Source organism: Haliotis rubra, unplaced genomic scaffold (assembly GCF_003918875.1).
Source record: "Haliotis rubra isolate DU_JTF1 unplaced genomic scaffold, ASM391887v1 Scf224, whole genome shotgun sequence".
Classification (NCBI taxonomy): domain Eukaryota; kingdom Metazoa; phylum Mollusca; class Gastropoda; order Lepetellida; family Haliotidae; genus Haliotis; species Haliotis rubra.
The window spans coordinates 1,214,897-1,239,730 of record NW_025766270.1 but is presented as its reverse complement, the minus strand read 5'-3'; the positions used below and the strand labels follow the sequence as shown (position 1 = coordinate 1,239,730).

General features: G+C 46.1%; 1 protein-coding gene across 1 annotated transcript in view; it reads right to left on the bottom strand.

Annotated features, from left to right (window-relative positions):
* LOC124277587 (dynein heavy chain domain-containing protein 1-like) overlaps positions 1 to 24,834 on the bottom strand; it is a 208,656-nt gene that overhangs the window by 72,155 nt on the left and 111,667 nt on the right. The window contains 17 exon segments of the mRNA XM_046713305.1: positions 5,300 to 5,590; positions 6,609 to 6,733; positions 8,410 to 8,590; positions 12,565 to 12,779; positions 13,002 to 13,167; positions 14,265 to 14,363; positions 15,116 to 15,248; positions 16,836 to 17,053; positions 17,697 to 17,941; positions 18,474 to 18,786; positions 19,757 to 19,941; positions 20,602 to 20,787; positions 21,364 to 21,593; positions 22,131 to 22,296; positions 22,678 to 23,473; positions 23,930 to 24,052; positions 24,551 to 24,821. Of these exon segments, the coding sequence (XP_046569261.1) occupies positions 5,300 to 5,590; positions 6,609 to 6,733; positions 8,410 to 8,590; positions 12,565 to 12,779; positions 13,002 to 13,167; positions 14,265 to 14,363; positions 15,116 to 15,248; positions 16,836 to 17,053; positions 17,697 to 17,941; positions 18,474 to 18,786; positions 19,757 to 19,941; positions 20,602 to 20,787; positions 21,364 to 21,593; positions 22,131 to 22,296; positions 22,678 to 23,473; positions 23,930 to 24,052; positions 24,551 to 24,821 (3,943 nt within the window).

Here is a 24,834-nt window from a genome sequence, read left to right as displayed (position 1 = left end):
TCTGGTTGGCCTGGTAGTTGATTTTTGGCGATGAAATCCCATCTTAATCCCAGGTGCGCTGTGTTTTGATTGTCATCAAACTGTATCCTCTCATAATCTAGAGCGTGAATTTCGGACATTCTGGCTGCCGTGGCTAGAGATAACAGGAAAATTGTTTTCTGTGAGAGAAATTCAAAGGTTGTAACACTACATTGTTGTAACACTACATTCAGATCCCACGCTGGGGCGTGGAACTTCCGCTTTTGGTCCTCCAATCGGAAAGCACGTAGTAAGGCCAGTAACTCTGGAGACTTAGTCAATTTGACACCCGTTCTCATCGTAAGCACAAAACTAAGAGCGGCAAGATATGCTGACAATGTCGAGCCTTTCAAATGTTTGTTTTGGCGAAGGTAACACAAATAGTCTGCCACTTGAGGATGTGTAGCATCTCTCGCTGTAAATCCCTTATTTGCTGCATAATTTTCGAAACTGTGCCACTTGTCGTCGTACAAGTTACGAGTAGAGTATCGTAAGGCAAGCGTGACCGCTTTTGCCGCCCTGGCAGAATATCCTCTCTTGTTTAAACACATTTTAATACAGTCCATACGTGAAGTTGGAATACTTCTGGGCTTCCGTGCACCTGTTTGGTGTGTGGATGTATTAACAGATTTGAGCGCTTGGGTAGCTCTAGTGCCGGTTGACCGATTTCTTGAATTAGAATGGGAAACCACGTTCTGGCCTGCCAGTAGGGCGCGACCAAAGTGAGTTGTAGGCTCTGTGTTTGTCTGATTTTCTGTAACACTTGAGGTATTATTACTGGCGGCGGAAACGCGTACGCATTGAGGCCTTCCCAGGATATGCTTAGAGCGTCCGTTGCCCATGCTTGTGGGTCTGGGACTGGTGACACGAATGTCGGTAGCTGATTGTTGAATCGTGTGGCGAATAGATCTACTAGCGGCGCTCCTATTTGCTTGATTATCTGTGCAAAGATTTCTGTATTGAGCATCCATTCTGTCGGTGACGGTTGATGTGGCCGAGAGAGTGCGTCTGCTCGTACATTTCTGGTTCCGGGAATGTGGCATGCTCTGACATGTAGATTTAGATCGTGGATTAGATCGAACAGTTGAAAGCATAGGTTCAAAAGGTTCGATGATCTCGTTGAGCCTTGTCTGTTCACATAGAACGCCACTGTCGTGTTGTCTGTATGAATCATTAGGTGCGCATTTTGTAGAATGGTGCTCCAATGCAGTATGGCGTTGATTACAGCTTTCATCTCTAACATGTTTATATGGAGCTTGCTTTCTTGCTGATTCCATAACCCTGATGCTGTCCGGTTGGCGAGATGAGCTCCCCAACCCTGGAGCGACGCATCTACATATAGATGGGTTTTGAATTCCTGCTCTGCTAAATAAATCCCTTCGCAGACATTCGATTTCTTTGTCCACCATAGTAGATGAGGTCTGAGATGTTTCGGTAGACTGAATGGTTGTAGGTCGTCGAGATGTGCATTGATGAAGACCTGTAAGGGGCGTAACTGTAACCTGCCTCTGACTGTCATGTCTTGGGCTGATGATAGGAGACCTAGTAGGCTCTGCCACTGTCGAAGTGGTAACGGAGAAAGTAGAGCTGGCGAAATGGTCTGTTGGATCTTGGTCCAACGGTCTTCTGGTACGACGATACGGTTGAGATTCATGATAAATCGAATGCCTAGGAACTGCAGGTCTTGCGATGGTACTAGGTCCGACTTGAGTAAGTTTACTAACCATCCTAGCTGTGTTAGTAGCTTTATGATGTAGTTTAACTGTAGTTTGAGACGCTGTGGATCTTGATCTACTTGTATCCCGTCGTCGAGGTAAAATGCACTGCGTAGCCCTTGACGATGTAAATAGGCGATAATCGGTTTCGTTATCCTCGTGAATAGCCAGGGGGCTGATGATATTCCGAATGGGAGTACTTTCCACTGGTAATGTAGCCCGTCTAGTGTAAACCGTAGGTATTTCCTGGATTCGGGATGTATTGGGATGTGCAGATATGCATCCTGTAGATCTATACTGCCCATGTAGTCCATGGGGCGAATCAACTGCTGTAACTGAGGTAGATGTATCATACGAAACTTTGGTGGTTTGCGTAGATAATTCTTGTTGAAGAAGCTCATGTTGAAAATGAGTCTGTATTTCTCCTTGGAGTTTTTCTTGGGTACTAGGAAAACTGGGAAGTAGAAACCTGGTTCGATGTTTCCTTGATCTATTACTTCTATGGCCTGCTTGGTTAGGAGTGATGTAATAGCCTCTCTTAACTTTGGTAGTTGTTGTGCCTGTAAGTCGAACTTGTGAGGGTTGACTGTCAGCGGAGGCTTGGCCTGTAGTGGGATAAGAAATCCGTGTTGAAGAATGTTGGAGACATAAGGGTCTTGTGACATTCCCCAGTTTTCCCAGTGTAGTTGAAGGCATCCACCCACTTGTGACGGTTGTACTGGAACGGCTGGGGGTGGAAGACTCCAGTCGTTCCGAACCTGTCTTTCAGCGTTTATAGTTGCGGGAACCTCTGGGTGTCCTGCCTCTTCCTGACCCTCCTCTATAGTTGCCATATGGGCGACGAAAAGAATCTTTTCCCCTGGAGCTGGCTATCTTCCTGTCTCGTGCTCTCTGTAGACCCGTGAATTTAGATCTCCCTGAGTATCTTTGTGAAGTCTGTCGGATGACACTGGCTAGTGTGTCCATCGACTTAATCATCAGGACTTCTCTGGAATCCTTAGTGACTTCCTTGGAGACTTTGTCTATTCCTCCATCAAAGATGGATGGGGAAGACCACGGGGCTGTATATAGTGGAGCTGTAAAGTTCTCACCCCAGCTGCAGGAAGCGAGGAGGCCTTTGACGACGAGCTAAGGTCAGTGCTGCTGAGACAGATGTGAGGTGATCCGTTAGGAATTGCTGGTCCTTCTTTTGCATCAGTAGGGCCGAGTAAATCATTCTATCATCTTCAGAGGTCGTGTTACGAAATCTGGTGATAAGTGTCTCATTGATCGTTCTAGATCTATTTAGATCAAAGAACATACGTCTCGTCATGGTTTCTATCTGAACCAATTTGCGATCATCAATCTTGTAGTTCTTATTCTTGACATCGCTGATCAGCTTGTAGTTCTCATCGATGTCTTGAGCCTTGAAGAAGGGGTCCATGTTATGCGTGGAGAACTTCTTGGCGTGAAAGTTTGGCAGATGTGGTGTCTGAACTTTCGTGGCTTTATGGAATGCTGTGTCTAGATTCTGTGGTACCGCCGCAATCGGGTCGATTGGGGGTAGTGTGACAGCATCTGCATCGTCTTCTTTCATCAGGTATGTCTGCGCCGGATTGCCACTCTTGGAAGGTGATGAGAGATCTAGGTTGTTTACCATCCAATATCTTATCTCTGCATCTGAGAAAATAATTCCTCCATCATCTTCTATTCCAGCATCATTGATGAGAGGTTGGTGCTCTTCTGATGTTGGACTGTGTGGTTCTATCTCTATATCGGGTGACGCTTGTGGAGACCTGGTTGTAGGCTTGTGTGCAGACCTGTGTGGTGATCGACGTGGTGATGTACGCGGAGATTGGCGTGGTGAACGGCGAGGAGATCGTCTTGGTGATCTACGTCTATAGGTTGACCTTCTTGGAGACCTGTGAGGGGAACGTTGATAGCTTCGCGAAGCTCTTGTGTAGTCCCTCGATGTCTTTCTAGATGATGACGATCTGGGTTCAGGCGTCCTTCGCGAATGCCTTCGCGAAGCTTCCTCTGCGTCCGGTCCTGGGGAACGGTGAAATGACCTTCGCGAAGGCTTCCGTGAGGTCTGGTGATCTGAGTCCGTATCTGAGGATGACGCCGAAGAAGGTGATGATCTATCCCGCCTTCGCGAAGGCCTTCGCGAAGGCTGTACATCTGGGTCCTTCGTCGAGGTGGTCTGTGACTTCCTTCGCGAAGGTGGCATCGTCGTGGCTGCTACGTTGACGGGGGGTGCCTCTGGGGTGCTGTCTACGTTGGAGCCTTCGCGAAGGCTCGGACCCTGGGTTGGCTGCTTCTCCAGTCTGTAGTGGCCCTCCATCATGGTCATGATTTGCCTCATTAGATCGTCTGGGATGATCTGCGACGAAGTAGACGGTGCCCTCTCTGCGATGTTAGCGGTGGGGCCCTCAGGGATCTCGTCTGACATCAGTGTAGAGGCATCAGGCTGCATGGTGATCTCTGCTGAAGTCACTGTAGCTGTCACCGGTCGCTTCTTGTGGCGTATGTCGGGGATGATGATCGGCTGGTCATCGTAGAGGCCCAATTCTGCGGCTGGAACGATCTCGGCTGAGAAAGTTCTTGACGACTTCGTAGACTTCCCTTTGGAGGATGACGCTGCCCTGGGGGTACGAAGTCTGCGTTGAGAAGACGTCGAGGCCCTCTTGGACTTTATCTGCGATGACGGGATGTCTGGGGAGGCCGGTCGCTTCTTAGAGGTGACGGACTGCATCCCACGTCCCTCTTCCGATGGGGTCTCTAGCAGAACACCAGACGGGAGGGGTCAATCGACAGCAGCTGACTGGATGGGAATTCCGATGTATCGGCCATGTCTAAACCTTGTTTGCGTGACCTATCTGCAGCACGTCTCAAGACGCAAAGATGGTATTTATTAAAAGCAGAATTAGATAAATTAATGCAGTAACTGCAACGTGAATCAAACGCACAAGGCGTAGAACAACTAGGGCATACTACATGCGGATCAGCAGCGGAAAAACGTAATCTACAAAGAGTACAGATTTTCATCAACGTAACTCTAGCTGAACAATCACGAACTCACGTGAATAAACAGTAGAAATACGATTAATTATCAATACAAATTAATGAAGGATACTAGCTATACCTTTATAGTAAACTATAAGAGGTAACTAACTAAGAAAACCAAAGGATATAGTGTGTAAGGAGACACAGGCGCTCTCACATCCTGCTCACTGGGCGAAGAAGGAGAGAGTGAAGCATGAGGCCAGAGGGTGGCGACACCTGTTCCCGCGTAAAGGGCAAAGGGAGGCAACTCTTGGTGAGTACCAATTAGTGATTTTACATTGAAGGGAGCTTCAATTAAGGAGATACAAGTGTTCCACTATGTTCGCAAGAGGAAGAAGACAAGCAAAAGAGCATGAGTCAGGATAAGGAAAAATATAATACTTACAAACAGCATGCTCACAACACATGCAAATATTGACCTCATCACAGAGAAGTATACACTCAAATTACACTGTAAACATCACTGGGGTTATGTGAGATGAGTGTCCTCACAGCCCAAGTGTGGCATCAACACTGCTCACCTCCTTCCCGTCAACAGCATACTTGGCAAGACAGGACACAAGCTCTTGTACAAGTTGGGAATCCTCAGTATCAGTGCAGTGATCAGAATACACATGACCAATCAGATCCTTGGCATGAGCGGAGCTGCTGGTGCGATGAACCAGCCTCTTGAAGATGTCCGCCGCCATGGCCAAGTCCATCAGATTCCAACTGTGGTGGTTGACAAATGCATGGTTGCCATAGTAACTGTGTTGTAACAACAACGAATGCATGAGGGCTAGTGGCATCGTCCGCCCGAATTTCTCTTCAGCCTGAAAACAAAACCAGTGTAACAATACCAGAGTGTGAATGCTGGAGTTAATGACTGCAATCTAACACTTGAAACTATATCTGCTTGGAACATTGTTGGCACGGGCACTACAAGACAGTTCCTCAGGTGGGGAGTACGAACACAGCCCCAGTCTAAACCTTATCCCTTAAACATCCTCAGGTGGGGAGTACGAACACAGCCCCAGTCTAAACCTTATCCCTTAAACATCCTCAGGTGGGGAGTACGAACACAGCCCCAGTCTAAACCTTATCCCTTAAACATCCCAAAGGTGGGGAGTACGAACACAGTCCCAGTCTAAACCTTATCCCTTAAACATCCTCAGGTGGGGAGTACGAACACAGCCCCAGTCTAAACCTTATCCCTTAAACATCCTCAGGTGGGGAGTACGAACACAGCCCCAGTCTAAACCTTATCCCCTAAACATCCTCAGTGTCACAGCTGTTAGTGATCCATGAAGATCGGGTTAGAATTGATCTTCAGTAACCCATGCTTGTCGTAAGAGGTGACTAAGGGGATCAGGTGGTCAGGCTCGCTGACCTGGTTGACACATACCATCGTATCCCAGTTGTGTAGATAGATGCTCATGCTGTTGATCACTGGATTGTCTGGTCCAGACTCGATTATTTACAGACCACCGCTATATAGCTGGAATATTTATGTGTGCGGCGTAAAACTAAACTCACTCACAGGTATCAACTATATGTTAGAGTAAGACAAATTATGCTTATCAGTGACAGTTTCTCAAAGAAAAGTATTCTGAGGTAAATCCATACTTTTCATTCATTTCTCTCCAAGTGGACTGTAACGCTCAATGAAGAAGACTTTCTTGTAGGGGTATGTATTGCAGATATGGAAGTACCTTTCGTAAGTCTCTGTTCATTGTATATCCATGCATATGACCAATTCAGAGTTCTTTCCCAAGCCTTATAGTTGAATGTCAATACGTGACCCTGTGTTACCCTACATGAGTCAGTCTCCACAGTGTGTGGTATACTCACATCATCTTCGGCTCGGTGCCAGTGCTTCAGAAGGAAGGCAACTGATCGGTAGGACTTCTGGAGACAGCTGCGGAAGTTGGCTGTGGACTCACATGTCACCCTCAGCCCATGCTGGATCAGAACCCCTGCAACAAACACAGACTGTCAACACCACTGAATCTGTGGACAGGACCTTTGTTAAAAACAAGAGAGACAGACAGGTGCTCTCACACACACACGCCGACATAAACACATACAGATTGTCAATCAGGGACAAAACCACTGAATTTGTGGACAAACTGCAGGATCCTTGTTAAAAACAAGAGGTACAGACAGTTGCTCTCTTACACACACGCCGACACAAACACATACAGATTGTCAATCAGGGACAAAACCACTGAATTTGTGGACAAACTGCAGGATCCTTGTTAAAAACAAGAGGTACAGACAGTTGCTCTCTCACACACACGACGACACAAACACATACAGATTGTCAATCAGGGACAAAACCACTGTGGACAAATTTGTGAACAAACTCCTTGTTAAAAACACCAGGTAGACAGACACACATGCCGAGATGGAAAGATGGATGGACAGACAGACAGACATGGCCACTCAGACACAGCGTACTGACTCTCCACTGTGCAGTTCATGCGGTTTGAGCATGCCCCTTTGAGGTATGGAGTATTTAAGAAATTCACTTCGCTCTACCACTATGTATAGTGTAATAAAACACACTTTTGCCCTGAACTATTATAGTTAAAGCACGAGGACTCTTGCGTCCGAGTGCTTTAACGTTATAATAGTTCAGGGCGAAAGTGTGTTTTTTATTACACTATACATGGTGGTAGGGCTAAGTGTATTTCTTTCTAAGATGCCAAATTTAATACTTTCTAAAGATAATTACGATTAATTTAAGGCAGAAAACAAACGACGGTGTCGGTGACCTAAATTAAGAATCTTTGCACAGGGCTAACTGGCGCTGCTGTTCTATTGATGTGTCTGCCCCTACGCTAAGATCTAACGCTACTAGAAAAAACAAATGATAACAGTTTGATGACGGTTTACGCTCGATTAAATATATCTTCTGAATTATTTTAATTACATCTGTCATTAACGTAAACCATATGGGGCAATATGAACGCCGCATTTCTACTACCAGCGTAAGTTTAGATCAGTACATCCAGAGGAAGTTGAGTAGTCAGTTTTACATTCCACAATTGCATTGTGGAATGTAAACATTACTTAACGCTACCGTGTCGCTGAAAACTTGTGAGTCGAAATGACACATTTTAACCATCGTGAAAACATAAACGTAATGTTTTCACCAGTGATGTTAGCTGCGTGAAGCAACAGCAAACCAAGAAACTGGATGCAACGGTGTTGTTTACTGTAGGAGGCCGTACAAGGCGATGACAACTGACATGCATCGTGACGTCGCTTACATTGTGACGTAATGTAAAATGGTTCGATTACGAGGGGGCACACTAGAATGGCGCAGTGACGGGATAACGTCATTCAATTGTTACGTCATCAAAAAACTATACCTTTATTGTCTGATAATGTATCTTTTTTTCGATTGTTCTAACCGCTAGACATCTTAGAATGCGCAATATAAGTACCCTTATTATTATTATTATTATTATTATATTGTCTTATGCCAGGTCAACACCAAGTACCATCTGTTGTACTGAAGATGAGAAGAACGCATCATACATCATCATGTACTTATTCCAGCACAGTTGCTCCATTTCATCAGTAGAAGCTACATGTATCCATATGAATAGCTAGACTTTTAGGAAGCCTTCAAACACAGCATTACCTGGTATGACACGAGGGCCATCTGCCAAAGTCGTGATCCACAAGCGGAATTGTGGGTGGATTTTCTGATCATGTATCTGAGTGGATGGCCTTGACCTTGCTATGAGACTGCGACCTTCATCACTGATGTCAGTGTTCTCTCGCTGTCTGTCCTCAGCAATCCACTTGCTGTAGATGATATCCTGTGTGTATACAAATGCATCTTACTCATCCATCTAAACAAGCAATAATAATAACATTGTCTGCTTATATTGTGTTTAAACTCTATGCACTGCATGCTCAAAGCGCAAACAGGTATCAGGGAAAAGGTGGGTTTTGAGTTTGCGTTTGAAATGTCCACATGAAGAAATAGTTCTGAGTTCAGTGGGGAGAGAGTTCCAAAGATGTGCTGCTGCAAAGAGAAATAATCTGTAGCCAAACATTTTCATTTTCTATGAGGGCACTTGAAGTTGAAGCTGGGTGCTGGACCACAACGACCTTGCAGGGGTATACACACAGCCAAGGTCGTGCAGGTACTGTGGAGCTTCACCATACACACACCAGTGGGTCAATACTAGCACGTTAAACTCAATCTGCTGTTTGACAGGTAGCCAGTGGAGCCACTTTTGGGAGACTAGCATGGGATACTAGGGCCCAGGAGTACATTTGGGAACAAGAGTGGTCCTAAGGGCCAAGTAGCCACTATTGGGAGACTAGCATGGGATAGTAGAGGCCAGGAGTACATTTGGGAACAAGCGAGGTCCTAAGGGCCAAGTAGCCACTATTGGGAGACTAGCATGGGATACTAGGGCCCAGGAGTACATTTGGGAACAAGCGAGGTCCTAAGGGCCAAGTAGCCACTATTGGGAGACTAGCATGGGATAGTAGAGGCCAGGAGTACATTTGGGAACAAGAGTGGTCCTAAGGGCCAAGTAGCCACTATTGGGAGACTAGCATGGGATAGTAGAGGCCAGGAGTACATTTGGGAACAAGAGTGGTCCTAAGGGCCAAGTAGCCACTATTGGGAGACTAGCATGGGATTTGGGAACAAGTTTAGGTCCTAGAGGCCAGGAGTACATTTGGGAACAAGAGGTCCTAAGGGCCAAGTAGCCACTATTGGGAGACTAGCATGGGATACTAGAGCCCAGGAGTACATTTGGGAACAAGAGTGGTCCTAAGGGCCAAGTAGCCACTATTGGGAGACTAGCATGGGATACTAGGGCCCAGGAGTACATTTGGGAACAAGAGTGGTACATTTGGGAACAAGAGTGGTCCTAAGGGCCAAGTAGCCACTATTGGGAGACTAGCATGGGATACTAGAGGCCAGGAGTACATTTGGGAACAAGAGTGGTCCTAAGGGCCAAGTAGCCACTATTGGGAGACTAGCATGGGATACTAGGGCCCAGGAGTACATTTGGGAACAAGAGTGGTCCTAAGGGCCAAGTAGCCACTATTGGGAGACTAGCATGGGATAGTAGAGGCCAGGAGCACATTTGGGAACAAGTAGAGAGGTCCTAAGGGCCAAGTAGCCACTATTGGGAGACTAGCATGGGATACTAGGAGCCCAGGAGTACATTTGGGGAAGCAAGAGGCCAGGAGACATTTCCTAAGGGCCAAGTAGCCACTATTGGGAGACTAGCATGGGATAGTAGAGGCCAGGAGTACATTTGGGAACAAGAGTGGTCCTAAGGGCATTGGGGAGACTAGCATGGGATAGTAGAGGCCAGGAGTACATTTGGGAACAAGAGTGGTCCCTAAAGTAGCCACTATTGGGAGGTCCATGGGAAGTAGAGGCCAGGAGTACATTTGGGAACAAGCGAGGGCTAGCAAGTAGCCACTATTGGGAGACCAGCATGGGATAGATAGAGGCCAGGAGTACATTTGGGAACAAGAGTGGTCCTAAGGGCCAAGTAGCCACTATTGGGAGACTAGCATGGGATATTTGGGAACAAGAGGCCAAGGGCCAAGTACATTTGGGAGAACAAGGATAGTAGGTCCCCATTTGGGAACAAGCGAGGTTGGGCCAAGTAGCCACTATTGGGACTAGCATGGGATAGTAGAGGCCAGGAGTACATTTGGGAACAAGAGTGAGTCCTAAGGGCCAAGTAGCCACTATTGGGAGACTAGCATGGGATAGTAGAGGCCAGGAGTACATTTGGGAACAAGCGAGGGTCCTAAGGGCCAAGTAGCCACTATTGGGAGACTAGCATGGGATACTATTTGGTACATTTGGGAACAAGAGTGGGCAAGTAGCCACTATTGGGAGACTAGCATGGGATAGTAGAGCCAGGAGTACATTTGGGAACAAGAGAGGTCCTAAGGGCCAAGTAGCCACTATTGGGAGACTAGCATGGGATACTAGAGGCCAGGAGTACATTTGGGAACAAGAGAGGTCCTAAGGGCCAAGTAGCCACTCATTGGGAGACTAGCATGGGATAGTAGAGGCCAGGAGTACATTTGGGAACAAGAGAGGTCCTAAGGGCCAAGTAGCCACTATTGGGAGACTAGCATGGGATACTAGAGGCCCAGGAGTACATTTGGGAACAAGACAGCATGGGAGGTCCTAAGGGCCAAGTAGCCACTATTGGGAGACTAGCATGGGATAGTAGAGGCCAGGAGTACATTTGGGAACAAGAGTGGTCCTAAGGGCCAAGTAGCCACTATTGGGAGACTAGCATGGGATAGTAGAGGCCAGGAGTACATTTGGGAACAAGAAGGTGGTCCCTTGGGAGTACACTATTGGGAGACTAGCATGGTCCTAAGGGCCAAGTATTTGGGCCAGGTCCTATTGGGCAAGTACTAGCTATTGGGAGATATGTAGAGGCCAGGAGTACATTTGGGAACAAGAGAGGTCCTAAGGGCCAAGTAGCCACTATTGGGAGACTAGCATGGGATAGTAGAGGCCAGGAGTACATTTGGGAACAAGAGAGGTCCTAAGGGCCAAGTAGCCACTATTGGGAGACTAGCATGGGATAGTAGAGGCCAGGAGTACATTTGGGAACAAGAGTGGTCCTAAGGGCCAAGTAGCCACTATTGGGAGACTAGCATGGGATAGTAGAGGCCAGGAGTACATTTGGGAACAAGAGTGGTCCTAAGGGCCAAGTAGCCACTATTGGGAGACTAGCATGGGATAGTAGAGGCCAGGAGTACATTTGGGAACAAGAGTGGTCCTAAGGGCCAAGTAGCCACTATTGGGAGACTAGCATGGGATAGTAGAGGCCAGGAGTACATTTGGGAACAAGCGAGGTCCTAAGGGCCAAGTAGCCACTATTGGGAGACTAGCATGGGATACTAGGGCCCAGGAGTACATTTGGGAACAAGCGAGGTCCTAAGGGCCAAGTAGCCACTATTGGGAGACTAGCATGGGATAGTAGAGGCCAGGAGTACATTTGGGAACAAGAGAGGTCCTAAGGGCCAAGTAGCCACTATTGGGAGACTAGCATGGGATAGTAGAGGCCAGGAGTACATTTGGGAACAAGAGTAGAGGCCAGGGTCCTAAGGGCCAAGTAGCCACTATTGGGAGACTAGCATGGGATACTAGGGCCCAGGAGTACATTTGGGAACAAGAGTGGTCCTAAGGGCCAAGTAGCCACTATTGGGAGACTAGCATGGGATAGTAGAGGCCAGGAGTACATTTGGGAACAAGAGGTCCTAAGGGCCAAGTAGCCACTATTGGGAGACTAGCATGGGATACTAGGGCCCAGGAGTACATTTGGGAACAAGAGAGGTCCTAAGGGCCAAGTAGCCACTATTGGGAGACTAGCATGGGATAGTAGAGGCCAGGAGTACATTTGGGAACAAGAGTGGTCCTAAGGGCCAAGTAGCCACTATTGGGAGACTAGCATGGGATACTAGAGGCCCAGGAGTACATTTGGGAACAAGCGAGGTCCTAAGGGCCAAGTAGCCACTATTGGGAGACTAGCATGGGATAGTAGAGGCCAGGAGTACATTTGGGAACAAGAGTGGTCCTAAGGGCCAAGTAGCCACTATTGGGAGACTAGCATGGGATAGTAGAGGCCAGGAGTACATTTGGGAACAAGAGTGGTCCTAAGGGCCAAGTAGCCACTATTGGGAGACTAGCATGGGATAGTAGAGGCCAGGAGTACATTTGGGAACAAGAGTGGTCCTAAGGGCCAAGTAGCCACTATTGGGAGACTAGACTGCCGGACAACCTTACCTTGAGGAGAGAGAAGAAGTGTGTGTCAGGGTCGCCAGCCAGGTGGTAGTTCTGTAGCAGGAGCCAGTAACCAGATTGTAGACAGTCTTCAATGGCATGCTTCACTTCTGAGATCTGGGACTCTACACCAAAGTTCATGACCCGCACCTTGCCTTCCATCCCAACCTCCCTTGCCAGACGCTTGACTTCATGAGCTGGACTGACGTATGGGTAACCTGTGTACATCATGGAACATCTAGTGGGTCAACATGTGTGATGTCATAATACATGACATACTTCACTATGAATAATCTTTTGTCAGTTCAATTTATCATCTACACAACAGAAGTCCTATTCTGTTGATCAGGACTGTGTGTTAAGACTTCTATAGACATCCATGTATAAGCAGGTGTCAGTTTGTATGTGGACTCCCCATCACTGATGAAGCTTGTACTCACCTCCTGTGCCCTCCCACTCAGGGGATGTGGGTTTTGTGGGGAGGAGGAAGACAGTGGGGGTGAACTGGTTGGTGAGGTTGTACACGTCACGGATGTTGTAGTGGTCAACAGACCCCACCACGCTGCCCAGCTCGTACGTGACGACAGCTCGCGACAACTCTGCCATCTGGGAGAGAACACAGCTTGTGAATCATGCAGAACATACAACCATAACACTGGAATATCACAACAATTGGTCTTCAGCAACCAATGCTTCTCATAAGAATGGGATTGGGTGGTCAGGCTCACTGACTTGGTTGACACATGTCATCCCCATTGCATAGATCGATGCTCATGTTGTCAATCACTGGATTGTCTGGTCCAGAAACACTTATTTACAGACCGCCACCATATAGATGAAATATTGCTGAGTGAGGCATTACACAACAAACAAACAAGTAAGGTACTCTGAATTGTTCTGTCTGCCTACTGTCCAGCATGGATAAAGAAAATATTCAGAAACAAATAAACATTCACCATGTCTGAGAGAGTAAGTTAGAATTGAATGGTTCACAGCCATACAGAAACACCCCATCTTAGTGTTAGTTTTTAGTGAGTGAGTGAGTGAGTGAGTGGGTGGGGGTGAGTGAGTGAGTGAGTGAGAGGAGTGAGTGAGGAGGAGTGAGGAGGAGTGAGTGAGTGAGTGAGTGAGGAGGAGGAGTGAGTGAGTGAGTGAGTGAGTGAGTGAGGTGAGGAGTGAGTGAGTGAGTGAGTGAGTGAGTGAGTGAGTGAGTGAGTGAGTGAGTGAGTGAGTGAGTGAGTGAGTGAGTGAGTGAGTGAGTGAGTGAGTGAGTGAGTGAGTGAGTGAGTGAGTGAGTGAGTGAGTGAGTGAGTGAAGTTTTACTCCGCTTTTAGCAATATTCCCGCAATATCAGGGCGGGGGACACCAGGAATGGGCTTCACACATTGTGCCCATGTGGGCAATCGAACCCGGGTCTTCAGTGTGACGGGCTTAACCACTAGACTACCCCACCGCCCCTGTTAGTTTTTAAGTAGATCATGTCACATTGAAATATTTCATGACAAGTGTGAGTAAGTTTTATGTAATTGTTTGTTCAAGAATGGACCCAGGTGTAGAACTGAACCTGAGTGTTAGATGTGATGAATGAATAATTCAACCCCTTTGCTAAGATACATCTCTGAAATACAAGAGTGCATGAATAATTCAACCCCTTTGCTAAGATACATCTCTGAAATACAAGAGTGCCCTGTGTACAGTCTCACCCTGTGGGGACAACAGAACTTCCACAGCAGACACTTCTGGAAGAGGGAGAGCTCCTGTAGTGTCCGTCCAGGCACGGGGTTCACCAGGGAGATCGGAAGCTGCAAATCACAGAATGTTGGTGTAAGTTTATATTAAGGTTCATCTCACCAACTGCTCTCACCAACTGCTCTCACCAACTGCTCTCACCAACTGCTCTCACCAACAGTGAAAGAAAGAATTTGTTCAATTTCTTCAGTTGAGATCGTCAGTCAATCTACAGGAACGCTTCACATTATAAAACAAATTGTAGAAATTGTGAGGATCGGTGACCTCAGAACGCTTCTTTGGCCGAACAAATAATTGTGCCCAAGAGACTGCTGTTACTTTGGCATTTATAGGCTGCACTTGGTGAACCGATTCGGTGGGGACTAAGAGAATTCTGCAAGGGCACTTCATATAGTCACCTTAATCATCAAAATTCCGTAAATTGAAACAGTAGTCCGCCAGCCATTTGCAAACGCTACACACGATGGAAAGTGACAAAAATAATGGACAACCTGGTCTTTGGTTAACTGGCGAAGCTCCAACTCCATAAATTCCGGCTGAGCTATGCTGGCTATTTGACAAAACAGTGTTGCAATTACGCGCAAGAACTTCATCCATTTGTGATCTGTCCAGAAACTTGCTTAACATGTAAAAACAAAGGGAGCTGAAGATGACGAAGTCAAGTTTGCAACACCACGTGCACTGGCGGGATAATAAACACGTTACTTAGTAGTCTGTAGTAATAAGACCTCATCGAGCTGCCGTCAGATATTCTGGCCCGCAATCGAGCTATGCCATATCGGTGGTTGCAGAACTGATATCTTACATCGGCGGTAGAATCGCTGAACCTAAATCCATCTTCATCAAAAGTGAAGATCGGATGGTAGAGATTAAATTCTGAATGAGATGAGTTCGCCACGGAGGACTCTTTGAGAACTGGGATCGCCAGGCCAGCCAGCCTGCCGAAATGCGGATATCTCTAGATGACTGGCGCTTACTAACAAACACATGTAAATCCAAATCGCATGGTGAAGCACATAGCTACTACCTTCTGTACATTGATCTTGAAACGCCAGGTGAATCTGGTCGACGGACGGAGCTTTCGACCTGGTGAAACCCAGCCGGCTGGTAAAACTCAGTTCAGGGTGGTTGAGCCGAAAGTTGACGCGGATCTGAATCAGTCCGATGTGATCTGAATCGCGGATCGATCTGGATCGGTTCGGTAATCAGTGAGGCGAGGGGAAATGTTCCGGCCGAGGTGAATCAAGCTTCGCTGCTGTGGGAATTGAATCGATGATGCGAAACCGTTTCGCCGCATAAGAAACAGTCTTAATATTATGGCAAACTGAGTCAACGTCGATTCACATACGGGCGCGGGCTTAAACGGGTTCGGTCTGGTGAATCCATTCTAACGATAAACCGATTCGTATTAATCGTCTGGCCCTGCGAATCTATTTGGAAGGCCAACCGGATTCGGGCGTGGTGAACCGGTTTGGCAATTTGATGTACGGGATGGCCCAAAACCATTCGCTGCGCTACCATTCGTAACCGCATAACCATTGGGTGTGGTGAATCCATTCGTATGGCTAAACGGTCGGTTGCGGAATCCATTCGTATATGGCGATTTGACGAAGTAGATCGGATGTGCGAGTCAATCTGGCAACACAGCTGCTTTGATGAGGCGGGTTCCGCCAGAAGACATCTAATGGATGTTTCCATAAAAATCACCGCCTCGATACGAAACCGGGCGGATCTACTTGAAACAGTTAATACCGGTCGCTAAAAACGGGGTTTGTCGGGTGATCAACTGAAGGTGTAACGGTGCTCTGTCTGCCAGCTTCATCGAGCAAGTATGTTCATTATGCTCTAAAACGCCCTTAATATGAGTTACCATCTCCGGCCAACGCTGGCTCCAGGAACATGACGATTGGGGATCCGAGGAAGTAAATATTGTTACAGTGCGCGCAAAATTACGCTTTACCGAGCCTAGACTGACAAGACGGGATATTCTGATCCAGTGAATGAGACCTAATTTGCGAATCACTCTGATCTAAAACACACCTACGCCAGGGTGAACCTTGATCGAATGGCTAACCCACACCGGAATTGCGGGCTTGGTGACTGAATCGATGGAATCAAAAACGCTGATGGTGCGGTCGAACTGAAACCCATATGTTGAGGTGAACTGGGAGTCGAATGTGAACCCTCATCGGGCCTGGTGGAATAACCCCTCTCTATGCATTTGAATCAGTCTCGGTCAGGTGAACCCGCATTTGATTACTTGAATCAGTTCGGTCAGGTGAACCCTATCTTGAGCCGTGGCTCGGCCGCGTGGAGCCGGGTTCGGCTGTGTGAATCAAAACGCTGTGGGGAGTCAACCTGAAACACCTGTTGAGGTGAATCTGGAGTCGGGAACGCAGCTTCGTTCGGCCCTGGTGAACCTATTTGAGCACGCGGAACAGCATGGCAGCCAGAGGGAACCCATTCTAATGACCACGCGGAATCGCCCCACCAACTGAACTCATCTGAGGATGTTCTAGAGTCACTGGCCGTGGTGAGCAGGCTCGGCGATGTGTGAGTCGGTTCGGCAGGGTGAGCCGGTTCGGTGAGGTGATTTGTTCGCTATGTGAGTCGGCTCGGCTGTGTGAGCTCGCCTCCGCTGATGTGAGTCGGTTCGGCAGGTCACGGGTGAGCCGGGCTCGGGAAAGTGCAGGCCATGGAACGGATGATGTAGAGACTCCAGGACATTACAGTCCACCCAGCTCTGAAACAGTCAGTCATAAAGCTGGTATAACACCAGTACTCTAACACCTTGGTTGTCAAAATTTGGCTAATGAATACTTTCTTTTCACATGCTCCAGAACTTGTAGAATATGCACAGTAAAATTAAAAAGAAAACCACACCGTTTATAAATACATAATCTATTTTTTTTTTAAATCCCACATAAGTTTCACATGACTTATATAAAGAGTATGAAATTTTGAAAGTCAGATAAGTCACATGACTTACTTGTTCGAAAGTGTAATAATTTTTTTTATCATCCATGTTATTCATGTACATTTGTGCAGTAAAAGACGGTTCGCTCAATTGTTTAATGACGAGTGTGAAATTTTGAACGAAGTTTCGTATAAGTCATATGACACACTTGTTCGAGTGTAATAATTATTTTTTTTATCATCCATGTTATTCATGTACATTTGTGCAGTAAAAGACGGTTAGCAAGTGTGACGTCCCTCTTCAATGACGTAACGTTCAATTGTTTAATGACGTCACAGACAATGAAATACAGAAACAATGGTTGCTAGGCAAAAGTGATATGTGCAGATGATATGATATATATGACACTGGTTATTCTTCACCATATGGGTAATAAAAAGTAGTTTCTGTATTGCCATTAGTGCCGAACCTTGTCAGCAATCCAAGCTGGCTTCTGAGCAGCCAGACTGCGTTCGTCCAGACCAAACTTCTCAAAGCCGTTGATGAAGAGACTGATCTCCTTGCTGGAGGCTTTCCGTGCCCTCAACATCCTCTCCAGTGACACCAGGAGACATAACAGGTTGTAGTGCTGCTCGAACATCATCATGGACGCGTGGCGGAATATCTCAGACATCGTCGCATTGGATAACTCCTGGGCTCGAACTCGTGGATCACCTGAAACAAGAGGTGATATACTTCTGAAAATATCTCATCACATGTTCACAAGGGCATCTTAGCCCTTTGACTTTGTAACGTCCATATCCTAGCACAGATTTATAGAGTTATTGCACAACGGTAGACTTATGAATCCTGAGTTTTATTTTAATACAGGAACAAATCTGAAATGTGGACTGGACATCTAGAGGGCTTATAGTATATATTTCATTCTGATTTTCCTCTAAAATCAAAAAGTGAAACTAATAGAAGAGTTTGTAGTCTTGTACACTGTTATTATTTTCAAAAAACGCAAGCATCAGCAGACATAACCATGAAATATACTCAGGGAAACAAATAAGGGAACAGCACTTGACCTCAGTGTTCCTCTATTTATTCTCAACAGTGCACCCACAGTGTGATACAAAGCTTGAGAAGAAACTTGGAACAGAATAAAGGAACACTTGTGCTTTCAAGTGTTCACTTATTTGTTTCAGTATATGTCCTTCAGCTTCCTGCACCCCGGTGATGGCAGACAAGGCACATACCATACCGTGACTTCCCTTGCCGCGGTCCCTGCTCCGGACCATGGAGGAGAAGATGTCCACAAACTTGTAGAAGGGGATGTAGTAGCAGGAGTGGAGGACGCTCATCTTCTGCAGGGTGTTGTAGATCATGGCCGACTGACGCATCATAGGGATGTACTCAGCAAACTTGCCCTCCAGGTGGTCCCCCATGTAGCGGGTTTCTTCCAGGATTATCCTGTTCTTCTCCACGTTACTCTGGCAGGCTAGGAGGGAGTCCAGCATTGTCTTGTCTTCCAACAGGGGGCCATCTAGGTTCAATGTCTTCTCTCGAATAGCTTCCTGTCAGGGTGATAGTTGCTTTTGTGAAATGCAGCCTAGTTGGTTGGTTTTCTTGTTGTTTAACACCACACTCAGCAATATTCCAGCTATATGGTGGCAGTCAGTAATTATTCAAATCTGAAGGCCGATCCTGGGTTCAACATCATGAGCATCAATCTACGCAATTGGGATACGATGACATGTGTCAACCAAGTCAATGAGCCTCACCATCCGTGATACCACCAAAATACCTCACCACCAAAATACAGCTTGGTAGAGACAGGAGAAATGACATAAGGCTGTTAACTGATATGTTGTCAGCCATTTTGACACAATTTTAAGGTCAGAGAACATTTACTATTTAAAAAATTGTACCCATGTGAATCAAACAGAGTTTGTGAAGAGTAAATAAACGTAACACAATGCTACCCTGAGTCAGTATTCTGTGTGTTAAAATGTCAAAAACTTGTCAACAAAACATGTATAAATGTAGGTATTTAGGAGATAAACATCATGTGCTGGCGAATTTCCGGGTGTTATTTGAAGCCGGAGGTTTCAAATGAAATATTCCCGTGCTTCAAATACTCAATAACACCCAGAAAGTCGCCAACACATGATGTTTATCGACATTGTAAACACAAAAGTAAACCGAAAGGTCCACACACGTTTTTTGTGTCTGCTCTCATTGACATCGAGTACGGGTACAGCAGTGAAATGTCATCAGCCGGCCGTTTCTGCTGTCTCCCATGGTAGCATCTAGAACTGCTCATTTGTGACGTCATTCGGACTTTACGTCACAATATGATTTTAATGACGTCATCACAGCTGACACGTAACAATACAATGGTGTGAGCGATGTTTGTATGTATTAATACGCAGAAAATTTCCGGGAATCAAATACCATTTGATCACGTTTTTCAACCAATCAGATTAAAGAACACAGTGACTTCTGGTTTACAATTCTCAAGACAATGATCCCCATGAAACTCACATGTTCCTTTGCCAATTGCTGTCTGTGCAGAATGATGTCGTTCTCATTGGAGCGCTTCTGGCCTTCATACTCCTTGCGTTCTATCTTCATGGTCTCGAACAAGAGACGATTAATGATGGCTTCATCACTGACGGCCATGTTGATGCAGCACAGACGATGGACTGGGAAGCTGTGGAGGCCGTCCCCTTCAACACAATGAAATGTTTACAGCATTATTTCAAACCATAAATAGTTGTGTCTTCCCATGCTTTATTTAACAGTAACATATCTGCCATAACATGCATAGAAACATTTGTCACACATTTAAATTTAAGGACAAAATTTGGTATACAAATTTCATTCTTAGAATTAGTATTAAAAGAGTATATGGAATTACAGAATTAAGGAATTATAGTAACATAGAATATCTTTCCAAGTGGATTACTGAAGTAATTTTTTTTATAATTGGTGAGGCATTTTCGACATTCACGTGGGACAGATATTCATAGTTCCATGTTACAAGTGAAACCATTGCCTCATGTTTGAACAAGGTCACAAATTAACGATGCAAAAGGATGACACCATAGTTAATTATGACATGGGCCTCCTCACAAACAATGGAACAATGAACAGTGCAACCAACAGAACAAGTGAGAAAAAGAATTAGTATGATATTGAACTATAAGTGTTCAGTATTACCAAATCGTTCAAACAACAAATAGAAATACAGTCTTGTTATCAGGGCTAATACATCTGAGGTTTCAAACCACAGTACAAGGCTTCTTGGAGGTCTATGAAATGCAACTCATCAAAGCAAATTGCTGCACCTTAGTCAACCAGGACACGATCTGGAATGATCAACATACCTTTCAGGAAGAGAGGAACAGTTGTACTGAGATACAGACAGAAGTCTGGATGGTAGTTGAAGATCATGTCGCCCACCCGGACCACCTTGTTGCCATCCTTGTCCACGTAGAAGTGTTTGAGCAGCAGTCCGCGGAACAGAGGGTCAAGCGGCTTCCTCTCCAGGTGCGTCACTAACACGGTCACACCTGTGGAACATGGGCAGATACGACAGTGTGGTGTAATACTAACTCAATGTACAGTAGTAGGACATTAAACATAGACACCAAGTAAACCTGCTGGGACTGTCAATAGTTCAAGCCTGGTGACGCTTCAAAGCAGTGCAGACACTGATACAGAGATTTTTTGTTTAGCTTGATTACAATGTAGGAGCTACATTGAAATGTCACTCCATGCCACAAACAAGAAGTCATTGTCCCTAAAGTCAAATAATTCATGTCTGAAACAACAACAGAGCCATATCCTGTGGTGGTATTTCCCTGCTGTCTGATACACAAAGCCTCATCAACATCATTCCCATCATAGATGTGAACACAATGGCATTCGCTGTAACACAGAGGTATATTTTGGGGCCATAGCAGATCAATTATTCAAGGTCGATTAAACTTTTTCTTTCCATGCTGACTTTAATTTCAATTAAAGAAATTAATAGTGGATCTTTTTTCCACCTCCTGCCTACTGGCACAGTGAAACAGAAATTCAGTGAAACCATCAAAGATATAGATAATACTACAACAGCCGGTTCAATTAAATTCCGTACTCACCATGAACTATAGCGTTGATGAGTCGACTGTTAAGGTGAGGGTCATCCGCCTCAATGATCCACAGATTGTGTTCAGGATGGTCGATGGAGTTGTCTGCCTGTAGACTGAATGTCTCCCAGCTGTTGGTTACCGAGGTGACTGGGCGGAGTTCCTCGCTGTCCCCCCAGTCCCATGTGACTGCCATCCCGCGCTGCCAACAACATTGGTCAGTCAGTAATTCCAGTTCTACCCTTCGCAGATGGACTGATCCACATACGGCAGTCAAATGTGTATGAGTGATTCAGCCAATCAGAGCAATGTGTTTCACGTACAACCTTCACGAAGGGTGAGGTGAAATTGGGTTTAACGTCGTGCTTGAGAATATTTCACTCATATGACAATGTGCATGCATGTGTATGTGTATGTGTATGTGCGGCTGCTTGTACTAACCCAGACTGAAGCTGGTTTTATAGTGCTAGCCCACAGAGATACCATGCCGCAGTGAAGCATGAATACCCCACTCAGACACATTATACTGACTCCGAGCCGACCAGTCCTTGTTGTACCCATTAATGCCGGGCGCCAGGCAGGGACCAACAAGTACCATATTTTAACTTCTTTTGGTATGACGCGGTCGGGGATCGAACCCGCGACCTTCTGCTCTCCGGGTGGACGCTCTAACCACTACACCACGGAGGCGGTCCCTTCACGAAGGGATGTAGAATATGTATTTGTGTGTGATAACAATGTTGATCCATATCTGACTAAATAACATGAAGTGAGCATACCTGTTCTGAGTTCTGGCTGTGTAAACAGTAGACGAATCAGGAATTGTGAACTCAGTGACATCTGAGAAGGTCAAGGCTGTGCCACGACTTGGTGGTGGCTCCATCTCTCCACTGGATTCTGCGGAAGTGTCAGCAGCCGACTCAAATGCTGCTTCTATCGGCATACCTGTCACAGACAAGTGGGGCAGGGTCAACACAATCAAACTCCCCATGAGGATTACCATTGCACCAATCAGGCATCCTCAATGATGAACAGCATGGCTGACTGAAATTATTCATAGAACCAAACAGACACTGCAGCAAGACTGTTCATAGTGTAACAAAATCACATATGTATCCTAGAAGGAAAAAATAATACATCTGTGATATTGCAATATGCACAACTTCACAAGTGTTAAAAAATCGATGCCATACAATTAAAGAACCCTGGATCCGCCTCTGTATTTGCCTTGAGAAACATCTGTATCATATGTAGTTTTAAATGCAATTGTCATTCAATATTAAAATTCCTAAGTTATTTGACAGGGTGATATGAAAGGCAACTGACCATCCATATAGTTGTCTCCCTCTACGGAGTCCGCCTCCCCGAACAGCATCCTGGTCCTCTGCAGCACCTTGACCCACATCTCGGCCTGGTTGTCCGGATCCACCAGCAGCGGCCAGCAGTGCTTCCGCTTGTAGCAGCTCACCCTCATGAGCAGAGCATTCTGTACGCTGTGCAGGTCTGTCGGCAGGTTTGTCATTCGCCATCCACTCAACTCGTCAAAGTCGCTGAGGATGTCTTGTAGCGTGTAGCTGGACCTGGTCAACAGGGGGCTCTGTTCCTCCTCGTCATCAGAGTCATCAAACTCAATGTTGGGAACCACAGACTCCATTGTGTCCTGTTTCTTGAGTTCTGACTTGTAGTATTTGCTGCTGTCATACACGGCAGGCATATACTTGAATGTCCGCACCTGTGGTGTTGTGGTGAAGGTGGCAGCGATGTCACTGCTGACGCTGTCGGAGTCGGAGAAGTCACTGAGACTGCTGACGTGGCGGATGTTGTGACTTGACTGGAGAAGGAACTCCAAACGTGCTGTGACAGAGTAGGGATCGCGATCGTGGAAGGAGGTGGCGTCAAACGTTCCCTGACGACACCGACTCAGCCAGTCCTCCAACAGTTCAGAGCGGTACTTGTCATCCAGGGGGCCATGGTAGCACACACAGGCGGCAGTAATCAGAGCGTCCCCTGGAGCAGAGCGGACATGTCGCTTTGCCTTCTTCAGCTCAGAACGCCACAGGAAGTGCTGCATAGACATGTTTTCCATCAGGTTGCTGGCCCGAGCTATTTTCTTCTCTATACCCTGGAGAGGAAATAGTCAGCATTGATAAGTGTGTCCTAGGCTGGACGATGGCAAATAATCATGTCAAATACTCAACAGTAAAGTATAGCAATGTACTATGAACATTAAACATTTGTCCTGCCTGTCAACATGAAGATCGGGTTAGAATTGATCTTCAGTAACCCATGCTTGTCATAAGAGGTGACTAATGGGATCGGGTGGTCAGGCTCGCTGACTGGGTTGACACATGTCATTGTATCCCAATTGTGTAGATCAATGTTCATGCCGTTGATCCCTGGATTGTCTGGTCCAGACTCCATTATTTACAGACCGACGCCATATAGCTGGAATATTGCTGAGTGTGGTGTTAAACTAAACTCACTCACTCACTCACTCATGAAAACCTATTTCTACATTGAAAGTCCTCCATGACCAATGTCTAAGTGGAGTTGAAGTTGTTGCCACTGGAGAACCCACCATGATGTGTTTCTCAATGGTCTTGGCCTTCTTGAGGGCAGCTCTGTGGAGTGTGATCTTCCCCTCCAACCCTGACTTGATTCTGTTGGCCTCCACACGCAGATGGCCCAGTCGAGCTTGGGCCTGAAACAGCACATATATGAATTGATCCTCTTATTTCATGGAGTATCTTTTCAAGGACAGAATATGATTCAGCAATATTTAATCCCTCTTTGTTCTATTCAACACTGACTTACTTACTGTTGCATAGGCGGATCCAGAGGGGATCCACCCCCCACCCTTTCTAAAAAATCTGTATCCACCCCTGTGTTGTGTTGTTGTGCTGTCCCGGATGTGTCCCCTCGCTCACGTTCTTGTAACCATTGTGATTATGAAGAATGTGTGACCCAGACAACACTCACTGAGCGACATTCCTGTATCTCATATAAAAACAAACTAAACGGGTGGCAGGAACCACTGTTAATTTTCATGTGGCCATGAAAATATATTTGACTGGTAAGATATTGGATGTTGATAAGAAACCACTGAGTTTAAAAAACTCAAAATCTATATCTGAGGCATATACAAATATGTTTCAAACTTGAACACTCACACATTTGTGAACATTGACACCAGACTAACCTTTGTAAAGCGCTCTTCTGCAACATGGAGGTTGTGGAGATGCGGCTGCATGCTGCGATGGATGGCCGAGTACCGATACACAGCATGCACCCACAAGCAAATGGATTCACCAGCTTTGCTAACTTTGATCACATTCGATGGCACAAACAACGGGTGCTCGATGAAGAAGCGCAGGTCTTTGAAAATGTCATCTGGGACATGGTCCTTGTCATAAAAGATGAGCTCCTGCAGGAAGTTGTCCCGGATCAGCAGCAGCTTGCCCTCCTCCCAGCTGCAACAGGCAG